The sequence below is a fragment of the Carcharodon carcharias genome, chromosome 7 (assembly GCF_017639515.1).
Source record: "Carcharodon carcharias isolate sCarCar2 chromosome 7, sCarCar2.pri, whole genome shotgun sequence".
NCBI lineage: Eukaryota > Metazoa > Chordata > Chondrichthyes > Lamniformes > Lamnidae > Carcharodon > Carcharodon carcharias.
In genome coordinates this window covers 27,353,408-27,372,650 of record NC_054473.1, presented here as the reverse complement: position 1 = coordinate 27,372,650, position 19,243 = coordinate 27,353,408, and the positions used below count along the sequence as shown (strand labels likewise).

Below are 19,243 nucleotides of genomic sequence, written 5' to 3'. Positions count from 1 at the left end.
AGGTGCAACAGGGAGGTGTAACCAAGGACACATCAGAGCCATTTCAGCTCCTCAACCATCTATTGCATCTAAGACAAGATCCTAAATGCAACTAGGAATAACATCCAAGAATGACAATCCCACGGATCATTTTGAGCAATTAAAGAAACTTCAGACAAGGTTACCATTGCTAGATCTCGGTGTACCAGCAGATTACCCTTACACTTTAGAGATTCATAGATTCATCAGTTCTATATACTCATTTAATTGTAACTAAACACAAACATGTATTTTAAATAGTTATACTTCTTTGGTAGGGGAGCAAGTATCTTTAAAAAGGGAGATGTTGTAATATGTCTTTAAGGGATAGCGGCATGTCATCACTAGGAGGGAAGTGTGTCCAGCCTCAGTTTTACTTTGGCCTGGAGCAGGAAACAGCACATACAGCCCTGCTACTTATGTCTTTAAGCTTTACAACTTTGTATATTTTTTCTTATGTGCCTAATTTAAATAAATTAACCCACAACATGTTCACACAATCCCTTAAGAGTGATTGGTGCCTATGTATCATTATAAAAACATGACATTGCCCATCGGAAATTCAAACTTCCCAGGCAATTCCCATAGAGTCCTTGCGTTGGGACTTATGAGGGGTCCCATAGCACATCTTCCAGGGCATGTCCAGTCTCCAATTAACCAGAGAATGGAAGATCTGAGCTTATATTCTTCCTGTGTATTGGCACCATTACTGAATATTTCCAGACTGGAGGTACCTTTCCTATTTTGAAGATTGAATGACATGGTAAAACTCTTTCATCATTGCAGGCCTCATATCTTTAAACACCTAAGCACGTCTACAGCTTTGGTCTCTAGCCAAGGAAGGATATACTTGCCTTAGAGTTGGTGAAATAAAAGATAACTAGATTGATTCCTGGGATGAGGGAGCTTCCTTATGAGGAAACATTGAGTAGAATGGACCTATACTCGCTGGAGTTTAGAATATTGAGAGGTGGTTTCATTGAAACACATAAGATTCTGAGAGGGCTTGACAGGGTAGTTGTTAAGGGGCTGATTCAACTTGGCTGAAGAGTGTTGAACTAGCGGGTCAGAGTCTCACCATAAGGGGTTGACAATTTAGGACTAAGATGAAGTAATTACAGCATCAGCTTGATCTTTATTGAATGGCAGAGAAGGTTCGAGGAGCTGCATGTCCTACACCTGCCCATTTATTATGTTCTTATAATGAACAAGGTATTGAAAGTAATTACAGTACAGCTGGTCTCATGAAGTGGGGTTTGTCAATGTTTCAAATTGAAAAAATGATTTTTCATTTAACATTTGATTAAATTAGTTTGATAATCATATCATGGAACTGTTTGGTTTTGAATGCTAGCTTTGAAGACAACTTTCTATTTGCCAGGAATAATTACAGCTAGCACAAAGTCCTGTAGTTTTATATCTATTGACAGCAACACAAGATGAATGACAGCGGTACACCAATAGCAACCCAAAGTCTGTGCAAATAGAAAAAGAATGGAATTATTTTGAATAAAATATTTACTCTACCTGTTTATTTTTCAGTGTATGATCACCATTAAATAATGCAATTTGTTTTAGGACATTTAAACAATTTACTTTAAAAAAGAATATGTCATTTACTAACTGAATCTGTATAACAAATTAATGTTCCATTCGGAAACGAGCGAGGAATTTGTTAAGTGCAGAATTACTGATGGGAAAATAATTCACAGGATGTCAAGACAAGTGAGTTCTACTCTTGACATCTTTAGGTTTGCACTGATTCTAATTTGACAACACTATTTTTTCTGCATTAGGAATAGTCTTAACTAATATAGTTAGAATGCTACTTTTCCCATTAAGGACAACACAGATAGAATCACAGAATCAGTTCAACTTATTTCTGTGTTCATCCTGAGTAATAATTTGGCCAGTATTTTTGGACTGGGTTTGAACTTGGGATTCCAGATCATCTGTTCTACTTTGCCATCTACTGGCACAGAGGTATTACCAATCTTAACATCCCTTTTGATTAAGCCATAAATATATATCATAAATTTTGAAGAAATTGTTGTCCCAGGCTATGAATATGAAACATGCAGTACTACATCGCATGCATGCTTTTCTCTATCCCACTGGGAACAGCCAAGAATATTTTGAACAAAATGAATTGTACTTTAAAATGTGAAAATTTATAATCAACTGTTGCCACATTACTCAGATTTAGTCATATCAAAATATTTCCAATATGCTAAACGATGCCAGTGGGAACCATGTGGAAGCAACTGCCCAGGCAGTCATGGCGCATTACAAGCTAGGCAGTGTCCCTGAACGTAGAATATAAGAAAAAGGACTGACAATGCACAGGCAGGACAAAAATGAGTAAAAACTTTTTTTGTGGCAGAACAGAAAAACAAACAAGAAAATGTATTGTAATTTCACAAAAGACTTTGGGACAAGACTTCATGACATTATCATGTGGTGGTCTTATTCTCCAGGGCCTTCTCGTCTTCTGCTTCTCAGTCACCCAGAAAGGAGGCGAGGCGAGGCTCAGGAGTGTCCTTGGCAATGAATACCACAATGGCTTTGTCTAAGATTTTGCAAGGAAGGAAAAATAGTTTAAGTAAATCAAGCTCATCATCATGCTGTTGGTTTGCCTGGTCTGAGTCGCCACATGAGGGGGGAGAAAAAGCAAGAGGCTGTGTATAGCTCAGATGAAACACTGTAAAATTAAAAAAAAATTTTGGCATTCTGTGGGCTTATACTCGAAAGTTTACACACACTTTTAAACCTAATATCTAGACTCATATGCCCAAGCAGTTCACATTCATTGCAGGCTCAGGTCAGACTCACAACCTTCATTTCACTCCCTCCTGCTGGACCCTTTGCCTAGGGCTGTCTAGTCCTCTAGAGAAAACAAACACATTCACTTCAGACACATAACAGGTCGCCAAGGGGTAAATAATACTGAACTCTACAAAAAGACTGACAAGCTGATTAGTATCAAATAGTTAAAAGCAAAGTGGGGAGAGGTGAAAGATCATCTTGTGCATTAAGAATACACACTCACGCCCAGCAGTAGCAGCAGAAGCGCTGGTAGGAGAGGAAAGAGCATTGGGAGTAGATAACGATACGTGAGTAGGGCTAGAAATATTGGTTACATCTTGATTTTGGCTGGTAACGGATGACTGCCGCCTTAGAGCCCCCTGAAAGGAAGTGCCACTCTTGAATGTATTCACTACTTCGATCTGCAATGAAGGAGAGAATGAGAAAGTTTGTTCAAGGTGGAGATACAAGATTAAAGTGCCTGGGAACCTCTAATACACAAACATGATTCAATTAGCAAAAACATACAGGTCCCAATACTCTGATAATTTTGCAGTAAAATAATGGTAAATTTAAACAAATGCACTCTGAGTAATCAATAAAAACACAAGTTAGCCAACATAGAAATCTCTTGCATCTTCCAGATTTTAATAAGAGCACAGATTAAATAACTAGAACAATTTAATGATAACTAGTGTATGTTCTCACGCACATTAAACAATATATATTTTCACTTGTCACATAAAATACTAGAAGCAGATTGAAATAATCCACATTACCATTTCCAGTGCAATAACTCATATCAGTTTAAGATTATTAAATGTTACAAAAAGGCACTCAATCTTTTGCCAAATAATATGACAAAAATGTAACTTCCTATGTTCACAGTTTGGTAAAATACATTTCAGTATTGTGCCACATCATTATTTATTCATGGCCATCTAGGCACTTAAAGGAAACCAAAATTACTCTTCAAAAATACTGAGCTAGTGCATTCAGTTCCTTTTATTAATAACGTGAAGCTCAAATTTGAATGTAAAGATAAATGAACCATGCAATTGCATTGCAATCAGTTTCCAACCTACACTCTTACTTGCCAGCAAAAAAACTTTTGAAATGAACAATCATTGGACCGAATTTGGGAGTCTACAATTAGAGAGGGATGTCTCCTTTTTATTTTGCATTTTTCTTAACACTTTAATATCAAAATATCAATGTCAAAATATAAAACTATTGGCTCCTTCAATTAGTTAGCAACCCAACCATAAGGACTAGATAGCACCTTAGCATGTTTGTTCGCATCAGCGCAAATAGAATTTATAAGCTCAGTTAACTGATCTCAGTTGGAGCAAATAGTGGCTTTGGCATTCCCAGGCAGGGGTTTAAATTAGCCAATATTCCCACTTTTGATCAATATGCATTATGTCCGGCAGGAGTGAGGAATGAGAGCCTCTATGGTTTAATCACTATGTGGATTCATGTAGCCAGACCACTTGGATAACTGCCCAGAGACCTATATCCAGCATGAGTCATCAGATTCAGGAGGGGATGGAGTGGAAATTAGAGGGAAAAATGGAGAACATTTAAAAAATATATATTTATTGCTGAATTAGAGACAATTAAACTACACAAAGTAGAAATTCTCTTTTTTCGTTGATGAATGTAAAAAGGACAGTTTAATTATATTTTTATGTAGACGCACAAATACTATTTCTGTCCTCAGCTGCTTGAATACAGGTGTTCGCAATATCCATGGGGGTTCTCCAGCAGGATGTTGGTGAAGCTAATGGACGAAGATCAGGATAGACATGTCAAAACTTTTCCCCAAGTAGTTATATAACTTCAGAAGAGTGTGTAACCTTGTTACTTTCACTATTTAAATCTCTCTTAAGTGCAAACTTTTTGCAGAAAATAACATTCTTGTGTTAAAGATTTGAAGGTGACACTTCAAAAAGAGCAGCAGCAAGTATTTGACCTTTTCTGAACTGGAGAACGTGCAATCACAGTCTTCAGTTTAGTGCAATTCTGGTAAACTACCTTAGTGAGGGTTGCAGAAGGGACTGAGGGGATATAATTAGCCTCAAAGCATCAACATGATTTTAAAAACACTGGAAAACAACTTAATAGGAACCCACTTGAAAAGGGTTTGGAATAAAAAAGACAATTTATGAAAAGTGACAATTATTGCTTGACCTGAGGGATAGTATTTTGCCAATTATTATCCAGCAATTTATTATACGAGCAAATACAGGAATAGGCTTCACCTTGAGCTTGTTTTGCCATTCATTAAATCATGGCTGACCTGACTTTTACGCAAGCTGAACTTGTTTGAATGTGGAAATTGGTTACATCTATTTTGGTAAACTATAGCTTATCTTTCAAGCTACCAGTTCTACTACCAGCTAATGTAACTCACCGAGGTCTTCTAGTTGCAAAATAATCTGGTCCAAGGTTAGAATAACAACAAGTTGTATTTATATATAGTCTTTACAGAAAACATCTCAAGGCACTCTCCAGGAGCCATGTATGGAGGTATGTTAAAGGGGGAAAGAGGTTTGGTGTCAGAATTCCTGAGGTTAGTGCTTTGGCAGCAGGAAATGCTGTCGCCAATGGTGCAGCAATTAAAGTTAGGAATGCTCAAGTGGCTAGAATCGAAGGAGCTCAGATTGCTCAGAGTTGTGGGAATAACACTACATATGGTGAGATATATGGTATGATACCATTTCTGAAATATACTGGGACTTTGAAGATTAAGTTATAATGACAGGCTGCATAATCTTGGCTTGTATTCTGTTGAGTACAGAAGATTGAGGTAGGTCGTGTGGCGCTGTGGCATCCCTACCTCTGCATCAGAAGCTCTGGGTTCAAGTTCCACTTCAGGACTTGAATGCCATGGTTCATAACGTGGTCAAACAGGCTGATTATCAGCCTCTAAATTCTTCCAATATACCTGGTAAGATTGGGAGCGTTTCCTGGTCAGGAATACTGCAGAAGGCAACGACAAATATAATCATGGACAAGTCCACTGTCATCAATGCTCTCTTAGGGCATGGTGCCTGAAGGAGGAGGAGGATAGAAGATTGAGGGGTGATCTGATTAAAATATTAAACACCCTAAAATGAAAGTGTAGCTACAGAGAAACTATTTCCTCTGGTCACAAAATCAAGAGTGATGGAGATAATATTAAAACTGGAGCCAGCATCAAGGCACTAATCACTCAAAATCAGCTTCGATGGCTGGGACAAGTTATTCGTATGCCTGACACCAGACTCCCGAAGCAACTGCTCTCCTCAGAACTCAGTCATGGTAGAAGACCCCCAGGAGGACAACGGGAAGGCTTTAGGGATCTCCTAAAAGCATCCATGAAGAGGTCAAACATCCACGCTGACTCATGGAAGTCTCTGGCATGTGACCAACCAAAATGGAGCAAGTTCATTCAGGAAAGAACCAAACAAATTGAGAGACTTTGTTAGGAACACGCAAAGTCAAGGCATCGGAGAGAATGCACAAACTTTCAAATAACCCATCTATCTGTCCTTTTAAATCCCATGTGCCCTGCATGTAGCAGAGTCTGCAGATGATACATTGGATTTATCAGCTATCTTTGAACCCATCGACTGGAAGTGAAGCAAGTCATCCTCGATCCTGACGACTGCCTAAGGAGGAATGCGGGAACAGGCTTGAGGGGCTGAATAGCCTACCCCCTCTTCTTATGTATCTTAATGATATCTGAGTAAGAGAATTTTTATAACGGCCATCATGAACTTAGAACAGAGAATGCATGTTCTAAACATATAGGGCAGAAATTGTGGGCCACTGTTGCAGCAATAGAAGGACTGGGAGTGTTAGTAAAGTGCCTGAAGTATTCTGAAAACCTGAATCAATGCTTCAGTGAAGAAGAGTCATACGGACTCGAAACATTAACTCTGTTTCTCTCTCCACAGATGCTGTCAGACCTGCTGGGTTTTTCCAGAATTTTCTGTTTTTATTTCAGATTTCTAGCAGCATTTTGCTTTTACCTCAGCGAAGGTCTTAGGCATGACTGGATTCTTCAGCAGGAGCTAGAGTGAAGGAATAGGAAGCTCTATGAAGGCCTTTCTCTCCATGGGGGCACCTCAGAACTCTGAACACCACCTTCCACCTTGATGGCTCTGGAAAGCAGTGATAACATAGGAGGACGAGAGGAATCCAGGTCCCACACCGACGTCTATAAATCACAGGCTAAGGGTGAGGAGGAGTGGGCCTGTAGCAACCCCAGCAGTGGTGAGGGGAGGGAAATGTTTGGTCTATGCAAGAGTGGTAGACCTCAGTTCCCATGTTTCATTCACTCTGCTGAATCATGAAAGAGAATTGAGCTCCAAGCTTCAAACTAGTAAAGGGAAAATTTAGACTAATGTCAGGAAATACTACTTCACAGGGAGTGATCAACATTTCTAATGGATTTCCAGGAAAAGTCATGGAAGAAAAACGTTAGTTAATCAAGAGCTTCATGAAGAGGACCGATAGATTTTTTTCTTTTTTGGACAGGTAAAGGTGGGCTTAATGGCTTCTTTGAGTGTATTCACCTTGTGATTATTGAATATATTAAATGGTGGTCGAAATTAGATTAAGAGTAAAGGAATCAATATGTTTTCTTTCTCTATGAGTAATTCCAATGATTCAAATAGATAACTTCCACTCCCTGATATTAAAAAACAGACTGACTTCAACCTGGAAATAATGGACACTAAACAAAATAGAACAAACAATCTTAAGAATTGTCTTAAGCAACAGTAATTACAAAAAAAACTTTGGGTAGAATATTCATGGGCTGCTTCTTCCAGGCGGGGGGGGCGGGGCCCGCTCGTCGTTGCATAAAATGACGCGGGGTGATATTGGGCATGCATCCCAACGTCAACCTGCGTCATTTAGATTTTCGGTTCAGCGGGTGCGCAGCTGAACTGTCAAAGGCCTATTAAGACCATTAAAAAAGTAATTAAAGTGATTAATGGACCTGCCCGTCCAACCTTAAGGTTGGCGGTCAGACCGGGAGCCCAGGCGGGCTTCTGAAAAAACATGAAACTTCATCCATGGGCGGATGAGGTTTCATGAGGGGATTAAAATTTGTATGAAATCTCTAAGTAGAAGAAATTGACATGTCCCACCTCATGTGACAGGGGGACATGTCAGTAATTTTTTTTCTCATCTTTATTTAATGTTTCAAACCTGAGCCAATCTCCCTGAGGCAGCACTTAGCTGCCTTTTTTGTGCGCATGCGCGAGAGCGCACTCCCAGCTCAGGGAATCCCCACCCCGCCCGCAGAGGGAGCGCATAGCATTTCCTGATTCACAGACGTCACGCTGGGCAGGCCTTAATTGGCATGTCCACGTAAAATGGCGGCGTGCCTCCGACCGGGGGTGCCGATCGGGAATCCACCTGATCGTGCCCACTCCCGCAAAACTCCCCGGACGAGGGGAAAATCCTGCCCCATGTTCCCACTTATAAATAAGAAATCTTACCGTTAGTTCAACCAGTGCAAGCATGCTTATAAATCAGAAGTGCCTCATGGGAAAAATTATTCTTGTACTGTACAGTAAGTATTTGAATACTTTTAGGTTCAATGAAGGATACTGAGTTATTGCAAGTAATTAAGGACCTTTTACATTTAGGAGAAAAGTCATGATAGTTGGGAGCAGCAGGAGCAGATGGAACTTTGAGGGAACTGGTGGCTGCACAATTCAATTTAACTTGATGTTCGAGGCTCAGACAGGGTTAGTGGGAGCTGTGTCAGGAGCAGACAGACCTGTGAGAAAACCAGCAGCAGAGGGGTGTGTCAGTATAGCCCGAGGCTTAAGGCTCAGTTAGTTGAGAGCAGCAGCTGAAGGAAATGGACCTCTTTCGAATCAGGAGTTTGAGAAAATGGGGGAAGAAAAACTGAACTGCAACGTCACAGGAAAGCAGTTAAGTGGTTGATTGGTAAATATTTCTCTTGTTTTTCTCTCTAAGCTAGACATTAGTTTAAGTTAAGAGCTGAGAAATGAAAAATTTTACTCAGGGTAAGTAGAGGTGGATTAGTAATAAAAGAATTAGTGCAGAGCAACTTCAGCTGAAAGCCAATTTTGCCAAAGTGCATGGGAATTTGGTAAGTGTGGGAACTTGTTGAGGATTGGGTGGGGCGTGGTGGGGGGGTGGAAGGAGTGCTGCTTGATATACTAAAAATATATAAACAAATAGGTTAAATTATGACTCTGGGCTAAGTTATAGTAAATACTTAAGACATATAACCAAATTTTATTAATTAAACAAGGTTATTACATTGATTAATAATTATAAATAGACAATTGAGTGATATTTCAAAACTTGGAAACCTAATTAATTAGATAAAATACAATAGAGATGGCAGGGCAGGTGATGTGTTACAGCTGCAGCATGCGGGAACTGGTGAACACAAATGCAATCCACAACAACTGGACTAAGTGCCTGCAACTCAACTGGATGGAGACAAACCATTAGACATAATCATTTGGAGAATGAGACTCTGACAATGAAAGCAATGTGCCCAGGCATAATTGAATCATATAAGCCAGGCAACTGGAATCTACTAGCCGTGACCATATTTGGGTCACTAGGCAGTTGGAAAGAGAGGGCCATGTGACAAACCAGCTAACCCTTTGTATATTTAAGCTGTTTTCTCTACAGACCAGCGCATAAGCAATTGAGATGCTGAGGAATTAAGTGGGTTTCTCTCTCTCACCAACCAACTTGGAAGTCTTGAACCCTGCCTCCTAATTTTGACTATCCAGATTCCACAAGCAGAGACCTGTTCAAAGAACTCAAATCAGCAGCTGCTGTCTCCAGAAGAACAGATAAATCATCCATCTACATCTTTATACCGCCTCGACGGTGAACCCAGAAGGACTACTGAGTTCAGCCCAAAGTCAGCCAAGTCAGCATCTTCAGGAGCCACATACCCTTTAGTTCTATTGGACTTTAAATTACTCAATCTATCCTCTACTCTAATCTATTTGTGTGTATCTGAACTTCAAGTCTTTGTATGTGTGTACGTGTGAACTTCATGAACAGGATTTTGAAGTCGTCGGGCAGGCGTGACGGGCAGGCCCGTGAGTGGCTGAGAAACGGCCCGCCATCTGCCATTGGCCCCCAATCATGATTTCATGCTGGCTGGCCAATTAACGGCCAGCCAGTGTGCAATGTACACTGAAAACTCAGTGCTGCCAGGGTGGGGGTGGTGAGCGCTGAAGTCTGCGTGGGCTCGGGGGACCATGCAGTGAAAGCTCCCTGAAGGCAGAGAGCTGCCTCAGGGAGCTGAGGAATTTCAAACCATGAAATAAAGATTTGGAAATGCAGAAAAAAATGTCCACACATCAGACTCCCTCACATGAACATATGGATTATAAAAATTCTTTCAAAACATTTTTTTCTAAATTAATATCGAAACCTCATCCCGCCCCTGTTTGAGGTTTCCTCAAAAATCTAAAGGCTGTCTGGCCAATTCGCCCACCTGTCAACCATAACGTTGGACAGACAGCGAAAAATAACACTTAATTAATACATTTAATAGGCCTCTTAATTGTCAGCAGGCGTGCTGCTGGCTCTCATGCGTGCCCGCCGACCAAAATATTGTGCAAGTGCGCGATGACGGCGGGACGCTCGCCCAACGTTATCACGCGCTATTTAATGCCTGAATGATTGGGCATGCGCCTGCCCGCAGGATGTAAAATTCTGCCCCAAGTGTACATATGTGTGTGCTTGTGTACATGCCTCTGTGCACGTGCGAGAGAAAGTTGGAGCATTTTTATTAATCCTTTTAGACGAGGTTAATTACAATAAAGTTCTGTTGAAGGGTCATGAGGACTCGAAACGTCAACTCTTTTCTTCTCCGCTGATGCTGCCAGACCTGCTGAGTTTTTCCAGGTAATTCTGTTTTTGTTAAGTACAATAAACACTTCTTTCCTAAAAAACTGAAGGAAACCTGTTGGTTTGTGTCTTTTATAGTCACAGCATGGAAACAGTTAAACACTCATTGATTTGGCAAGCACATCCTTTGTAAAATAAAATATAGTCAAATAAGGAGTAGGGAAAGAGAGGGAGCCATTCCATCTCTACTCACCTGATTGTAACAGCTCCGAGATTTCCACTGAACCAGGCAGTTTTGACTTCTTGACATAAGCTGACCCTGTATTTATTTGCGCAGTGTCTCCTTCTCTTTTGCATGGCTTGTCTTGGCTACTTTCAGGTTGTGCAGTGTTTTAGCTGTTGAGTTTATGTTGTGTATCATTTAGGCTTTGTTTTTTTGCACTAAAGACAGATGTCATTACAGCTGAGTAGGTCTCAAACCAGTTCTTGTGGTAGATTCAGCCTTTACCAAATAGTGCTTCTGCTGCTTTACGGATGATTGAGCTTAGTGACTTCCAAGCTTCATCGATACCAGCATTGGCACATCCTGGCAAACCTTTGGTGCGTAATAATGGTTCTAGCAACAGTGCTGGACTTTGGCATCATTATGTGTGCAAGGAATGTTGATACGTGCGTCTTTGGAACTGTGAAACTTTCAGGGGTGCACCTTCACGCTACTGTTGACGAGAGTGGTTGGTGTTCCAGTCCCTGTGGGATGTGAGGTGTGGAGAACACTGGGCAGATCACATCTTACGACAACCAGATCTAGTCAGTGCCATCGTCCAGACTTTTGATACCTTTTGGTGATGTCTACCTTAGAAGAAGGTGTTGGTGATGCAGAGTTCATTCAGGGCACAAAGCTTAAAAAGGCATTGTCCATTATCATTGATCTTGCCCACCCCATGGCAACTGAGACACGATGGCCATGAATCACTGTCTGCCTGAATATATGTATTCAAATCACCCAGGCTTCTTGCCATTTGGAATGTTCCTCTGAATGTCACCAAGGGTCATAGAAATGCAGTTTGTTGAGATGATGGCATACAGAGTTGCTGCCTAGGTGTATACCATGTTGACTGTGCCTCCATCAGATGATAGCTTCAGGGAAATGAGATGTGAGGTTGTTAGTGGCAACTCATTTGACTGTGTCAGCTGCTCGCTGCATTGCCTACACCAAGCTCACGGTGGTCTTCAGCACCATTTCCAGGCCAGTAGAAGGTGTAGTTAGTCTCACAAATAGAGCCTGTGTTGGCTAATCTGGTTCTTTGTAGAGCGGCAATGTCAACACCAAGCTTGTGTTGCTCACCGTCAATCAGGGCCAACTTAAGTAGACTTGCCTTGGAGTGTGGACCATTGATCATACCAAGGCACAAAGTCATCACCTTCCAGCTGAAAGGTTATCTTTCTTTGTTTGCTACGTAGCCTAGGCATGGTTTTAGGAGGTGCAACTTGCCTAGCATCTGGACCCCACTCTCAACCTTGTAGGTCGGTATCCAGTTGCAGGAGTTGCAGGTGGTCAGTTGCAGAAATTTGAGAGAAACACCAACCATCTAATGGAACTCTACTCCAGATTTTGTGTCAGGCTTACTTCCAACTTCCTTGTCCATTAATTCGAGATGTTGTTGCTGTTAATGTTGAAAGGCACTGACCAGCAAGGCCCAGGTTTCCACAGGCATAGATGCGATCTTGCCCTCCAGGTGTGCCCTTCCCTAATCCTCTCGTGATGGTCAGGCCCCACCTCCAGTGCCCGCTGGCAAAACCCAACCTAGCCACTAACCCCCCTTGATGGGGCTCCTATCTCGGCCAACTAAGTTAAATTAAACTCCCTCACTAGCCCACCGCCTCAGCAATTTAACTCCCTCAGTAAAACCCGCTCAGCAATAAAACCTCCCAAAAGGTCCCCACCACAGCACTAACCACCCCCTCCCAAAAGCCCCTCACCATAGTAATAAATTCCTCACCACAGTACTAAATTCCCCAATATTCATTCAATAAAACTCACCTTGGCCTCAGCTCTAAATCTCACAAGATAACTCCTCACCACAGCAAAATCCTCCCAAATAAAGTAATGACACTTTACTATGACACTAGCTATTTCCAATTTTCCACTCACTTAGCACTAAAATCCAGGCCAGAAACATGCAGCCCTCTGGTTAATCTGTGAGCCTCCCCCTGCCACACGAGGCCTCAGGGATGCCCCACCTGGACCCCCGGTGCTGGGAGAGCAGCTCCCCTGGGTTACTGGAGCGCTGAAGGGAAGGGCTCCCTTCCCCGATCCCAAACAGCAGCTCCCAGGGCCAATCCAACCCACAACCTCATGGCTTCCAGCATGCCTGCACTCCGGCCTCACACTGCACCAGGTGCAGGGTCGCTCCACCCCCAGCACACAAGAAAAGCCCCACTTAAAAACAGCCCACCCTCCCGCTCATTGACCCTCTTACCCCCGACTCCTGCTTCTGGCTTTCCTCCCCGAACCACCTGCTCACTGGGTGCCCACCCACCTGCCACGGGACCAGAAATTCTCACCTGAAGGTCCATCAAATTTTCCATCCTGCCCGCGACGATTCCCGGGGCGAGTGGGGACGGAAAATTCCAGCCACCGCCTCACCCGCTCATTGCCTTTATGGGTAGTTGCTTAACATCCAAACATTTTATACTACATACTAGCAAATGATTGCTATGAAGTAGTTAGGATATTTTAATATGCGGTTTCAATGTTGATTGCCATACTGTCCTTCCTGATTCATCTTGCAACCAAATATTGGAGAATATAAGAACATAAGAAATAGAGCAGGAGAAGGCCATATGGTCTCTTGAGCCTGCTCTGCCATTCAATAAGATCATGGCTGGTCTGTTCTTGGCCTCAGCTCTATTTTCCTGGCCATTTCCTTTGCAGTTCAAGAGTCTGTCTGATTGAACATATTCAATGACCCAGCCTTCACAGCTCCCTGGATACAGAATTCAGAAGATTCATGACCCTCTGAGAGAAGGAATTCCCCCTCATCTCCGTCTTAAATAGGCAACTCCTCACTCTGAAACTCTCCCCTCCCGATTCTAGATTTGTCCACACCCTCTCAACATCTACACGGTCAAGCCTCCCCAGAATCTTATATATTTCAATAAGATCCTTTCTCATTCTTCTAAACTAGGTGCAACCTACTCAACCTTTCCTCATAAGACAATCGCTTCATCCCAGGAATCATCCTGGTGAACCTTTCCTGAACTACCTCCAGTGCAAAACTACAGAATTTTCAAATTGTGGTCTCACCAGTTCCCTGTGCAATTATAGCAAACCTTCCCTACTTTTATACTCCATCCCCCTTATAATAAAGGCCAACATTCTATTTGCCTTCCTAATTACTTGCTGTATCTGCATGCTAACCTTTTGTGATTCATCTACAAGAACATTCTGATCCCTCTGTACCACAGCATTCTATAGTCATTTAAATAATATTCTGCTTTTCTATTTTTTCTACCCAAGTGGGTAACCTCACAATTCCCACATTATACTCCATCTGCCAAATTTTTGCCCATTCACTTAACATACCTCTACCCCTTTGCAGACACTTGTGTCCTCCTCACAACTTGCTTTCCCATCTATCTTTCAATCAGCAGTAAATTTGTTACAATACAGTCAGTCCCTTCATCCAAGTCATTAATATAGTTTGAAAATAGTTGATGTCCCAGCATTATTCCCTGTTGTGCATCACTAGTTACAGTTTACAAATTTAAAAACGATCCATTTAACCCAACTCTTTATTTTCTGTTAGTTAGCCCATTCTCTATCCATGCTAATACATTATCCCCAACACCATGAGTCCTTCGTTATCTTGGCTCAGTAACCGTTACATGACACCCTGTCAAATGCCTTTTGGAAATCCAAATACACTACATCTACTAGTCCCTCTTTATCCACCTCAATAATTATATCTTCAAAGAATACCAATATACTTGTCAATCACAATTTGCCTTTCAAAAAAACCATGTTGACTCTGCTTGATTACATGAGATTTTCTAAACGTCCTGCTCCTCCTTCCTTAATAATGGATCCAGCACTTTCCCAATGACCATGTTAGGCTAATTGGCTTATAGTTTCCTGTTTAAGGTTGCCCTCCTTTCTTGAATGGGGATGTACATTTTCAGTTTTCCAATCCACTGGGACCTTTCCAAATTCAAGAGAATTTTGGAAGATTGCAACCAATACATGCACTATCTCTGCAGCTGCTTCTTTTAAGACAGTAGGATGAAGGCCTCAAAGTCCAGGGGACTTGTCAACCTTTAGTCCCATTAGTTTTCGTAGTACCTTTTCTTTCCTTGTTTTCCATTATTAATTCCCCAGTTCCATCCTCTAAGGGACCAATGTTTACTCTAGCTACTCTCTTCCTTTTCATATACTTGTAGAATTACTTACTATGGTAAAGGGGAGTGCTATGCACCTTTAAGAGAATGTAATTAGTTGACCATGTGACTGTATTGATCAATCGCTACACAGCAGGGGCTTCTTGGCTAACTGGAAGTCCAGAGTGGAGGTAATTGAAGAAGCACACATAGTGTTAGTTCTCTGTTCTTAGTTCCAATAAACTACCAGTGTTTGTTCAGATAATCAGTCTCTCTGCCTGAATTGTTTTAAGCACAAACTAATGTGTTAATATCAAGGGCGCGACTAGCGTTCGTCAGACAAAGCGAACCTGATAACCAAAACCATAAAACTGGCAATGAGGATAAACTGGATCAACTGAAAACGGTAAGCCAGCTATGTTATTTCACCACTATCTTGAAAGCTGTTCCTCCTTAGTCATCAAATATACTGCACTTTGGGCATTTTGAACCATTCGATTCCATTTCCGATGACTGGCCTCTTTACATCGAATGCCTAGAATTCTTCTTTACCGCTAATGACATAGCGGGGGAGGACAAGAAGAGGGTGATTCTTTTGTCCACATGTGGGAGCAAAATGCATAGGCTGATCCACAGCCAATCATCACCTAACACCCTTGATATGAAAACTTTTGATGAGCTAGTAAACATTGTAAAAAACCACCTGAAGCCAAAGCCCTCAGTTTTAAATTCAATTTGAGGAATTGGCTTCCAGGAGAGACAATTGCTGGCTATGTAGCTGCTTAAGAGAATTAAGAGAATATTGTAAGTTCATGACTTCAATTAATGACCTGTTGAGAGACCAATTGATATGCGGAATCAGGGACGATGCTATTCAAAAGCGATTCCTATCTGAAACTAACCTCGACTTCAGTAAGGCATTAGAATTGGCAACAGCTATGGAAAGCACTGTTAGAGACTCGGAGGCAATAAAAGAAACACAAAGTGGCACCGCTCATCTTGTTGGGCGGGAAAGGCCGGTAACAAAAGGCACAAAAATTTTGGACTCCGCAGAAAGGTGGGGAATGCCCACTATGTGCAGACCATTGAAGAACTACAGTGAAAACCCACGACATTAATGAGAGAAATTCATCCAGGCAGCCTACAGGCAATCGACAGTTCAGAAATATCGAATGCTTTCTCTGCACTGTAATGGTCACATAATGCGGCACGGTCAAGATAGGCTGAGACAGCATTTTAAAAACAAAGGTAGAAATTGCGAAATCTGTCTCGTTGAAGAACCAGAGAAAGCAGAATCTGCCATCTATTCATCATACAACCTGAAAGTGAATAGAACTGAACTAATCCAGGTAGTCATTAGAGTCAATGGACAGCCCATCAAGATGGAGGTCGATACTGGGGCATCAATGTCTGCCATAGGAGAATATATATTCAGACACTTGAATAAAGGAGTCCATCCTTTAAGTCTGAAACAATCAGACACTAGATTAAAAACATACAGGTGAAGAAATGAGAGTGAAAGGGATATGTCAAATCCTGGTGCAGTTGGGGATCAGTCTGCAAATTTACCGCTTATAGTAGTAGCTAGGGAGGGCCCCAGTTTAATTGGTTACAACAGGCTGAAAAAGATTAAGTTGCAATGGGCTGAGATTTTTCAAATCAGTACGAGAAACGTACAGGAACTGTTATCAAAGTACACTTCCATTTTCAGTGATGAGCTAGGAAGGATTTGTGCACTACAAGCTGAACTCCACATAGGCCCAAACACAACCCCCAGATTTATCAGAGCCCATATGCTCTACAGGACAAGGTCAAGACTGAGGTAAACAGGCTGGAAAAATTGGGTATCTTACAACCGGTGTAATTTTTCAAGTGGGCGGCACCCATAGTACCCATACTGAAGCCAGACCAAAGTGTTCGCTTATGTGGTGACTATAAGTTAACTGTAAACAGAGTGGTCAAACTTGATAGACACTTAATACTGAAAATTGACAAATTATAGTCAAAATTGGCAGGGGGCATCACATATTCAAAACCCGACATGAGCCACGCCTACCAGCAGGTAGAGTTGGAAGAAAGGCTCTAGGTAATTTGTGACCATCAATACACATCGAGGATTGTATCAATATACTCAACTACCCTTTGGGGTCTCATTGGCAAAGGCTATTTTCCAGCATACCATGGAAAATCTACTTCAGGGACTGCCCCACGTCATTGTTTATCTGGATGATGTCTTAGTCACTAGACGAACTGGCAAAGAACACTTAGCTAATTTGGAGGAGGTGCTGAAATGCTTCTCACAAGCGGGCATGTGCTTGAAGCGAGAAAAATGTCTTTTCCAACCCAAAGAGTTAATTTACTTGGACTGTAAGGTCGACACACAGGGCTCGCATCCTGTGGAAGAAAAGGTCAAGACTATTTGCGAGGTACCTGCACCAAGAAACACTACAGAACTAAAGGCCTTCTTAGGCATGATAAACTACTATGGACAATTTCTCCCAAATCTATCGACCGTACTGGGTCCATTATATGCATTGCTTAAAAAAAGACATAAATGGATTTAGTAAGCTCTGTACCAGGAGGCGTTTCTGAAGGTAAAGCAAATGCTAAGATCATCGGTCCTACTGGTCCACTTTGACCCAAAGAAAGAATTGATTTTAACTTGCGACGCATCCCCTTATGGAGTAGGTGCTGTACTTTCACATTGGATGGCGGATGGCTCTGAACGTCCCATTGGTTGTACATTTCACACGCTCGGTGCTGCAGAGGGAATGATATTCTCAAATTGAGGAGGGCTTGTCTGTTGTGTTTGGTGTTCGGAAATTCCATTAATACCATTAATTCCATTAATACCTCCACTGTCACGACTTTCACATTATATCCTACCTCAAGACTCTGCTGAGATTATTTGCAGAGGATAAGGTGATACCCCCAATGTACCCGCTCGCTTCCAGAGGTTGGCACTGATATTGGCTGCTTACGAATACACTTTTATTCACCGATCAGGAAGCCAGATCGCACATGCTGACTCGCTGAACCGCCTCCCCCTGCCAGGTAACAACGTGAAGGTTCAAACTCCCCAGGAACTTTCCTTAGTACTAAATTTTTTGGATTCCTTCCCAGTCCAGGCCAAACAAATCCATCAGTGGACAAGCCGAGATCCACTTTTATCTCACATCCTGGGGCGGGTCTTGAATGGATGGTCAGGCAAGCCAAAGTCTGATGACATGAAACCCTATTTCAATCGCAGATATGAGCTTAGCTGCCAGGACGGCATATTGCTCTAGAGAGCAAGAGTTACTGAGAGGGCAAAGACCATTACTGGCAGAATTACATAGTGCTCACCCTACTTGTGGTGGTCAGGGATGGACGTGGACATTGAAACCCTAGTCAAAAGTTATCTTCAATGCCAGCAGGTGCAAAAGCTACCCCCCCCCCCCCCACCCCCCCCTCCACCTTAGCTCCATTGCACCCCTGGGAATGGCCGGGGCCACCATGGGTGTGCCTCCACATTAACTATGTGGGGCCCTCCTTGGGCACGATGTTCCTTTTATTAATAGACACCCATTCCAAGTGGATGGATGTCTATGAAGTCCGGTCACCCACATCTGCTGGCACCATAGATTGTTTGCAACAGACTTTTGCAGTGCATGGGTTATCAGAGGTCTCATGTCAGACAACGGGACTGCATTTACCAGTAGGGAGTTCCACAGGTTTACAACCCTCAACGGAATAACTCATATCAAAAGCTCACCTTACCACTCCGCCTCTAATGGTTTGACTGAGCATGGGGTCCAAGCTTTTAAGTCCAGGATGAAAAAGCTGGACCGGGATTCCATCAGCGCCAGATTGTCACGGTTCCTGTTTGCGTACCGGACAACACCACACATGGCCACCGGTATTGTCCCTACTGAATTACTAATGAAGAGAAGTCTCTGCACCTATCTAACTCTTATCAAGTCGAATTTAGGGGGTAGGGTGGAGAACAGCCAAGAGGCCCAGAAGGCTGGATATGAAGGCCATGATCATGAAAGCAATTTCACTTGGGAGAAACAGTTCTCACGAAGAATTTTGCAGATGGACCCAATTGGCTATTAGGCAAAGTGAGTGCCACAACAGGACCTCTTTCCTATAATGTGTTGGTAAATAGCGGAATAATTAGATGAAACGCGGATTATCCCTGGAG

The 19,243-nt window shown here is 42.2% G+C and overlaps 1 protein-coding gene across 1 annotated transcript in view; it reads right to left on the bottom strand.

The window, feature by feature from the left end:
- atp2b2 (ATPase plasma membrane Ca2+ transporting 2) overlaps positions 1 to 19,243 on the bottom strand; it is a 543,565-nt gene that overhangs the window by 13,933 nt on the left and 510,389 nt on the right. The window contains exon 24 of the mRNA XM_041191496.1: positions 3,159 to 3,245. Within this exon, the coding sequence (XP_041047430.1) occupies positions 3,159 to 3,245 (87 nt within the window). The remainder of the gene's footprint in view (positions 1 to 3,158; positions 3,246 to 19,243) is intronic.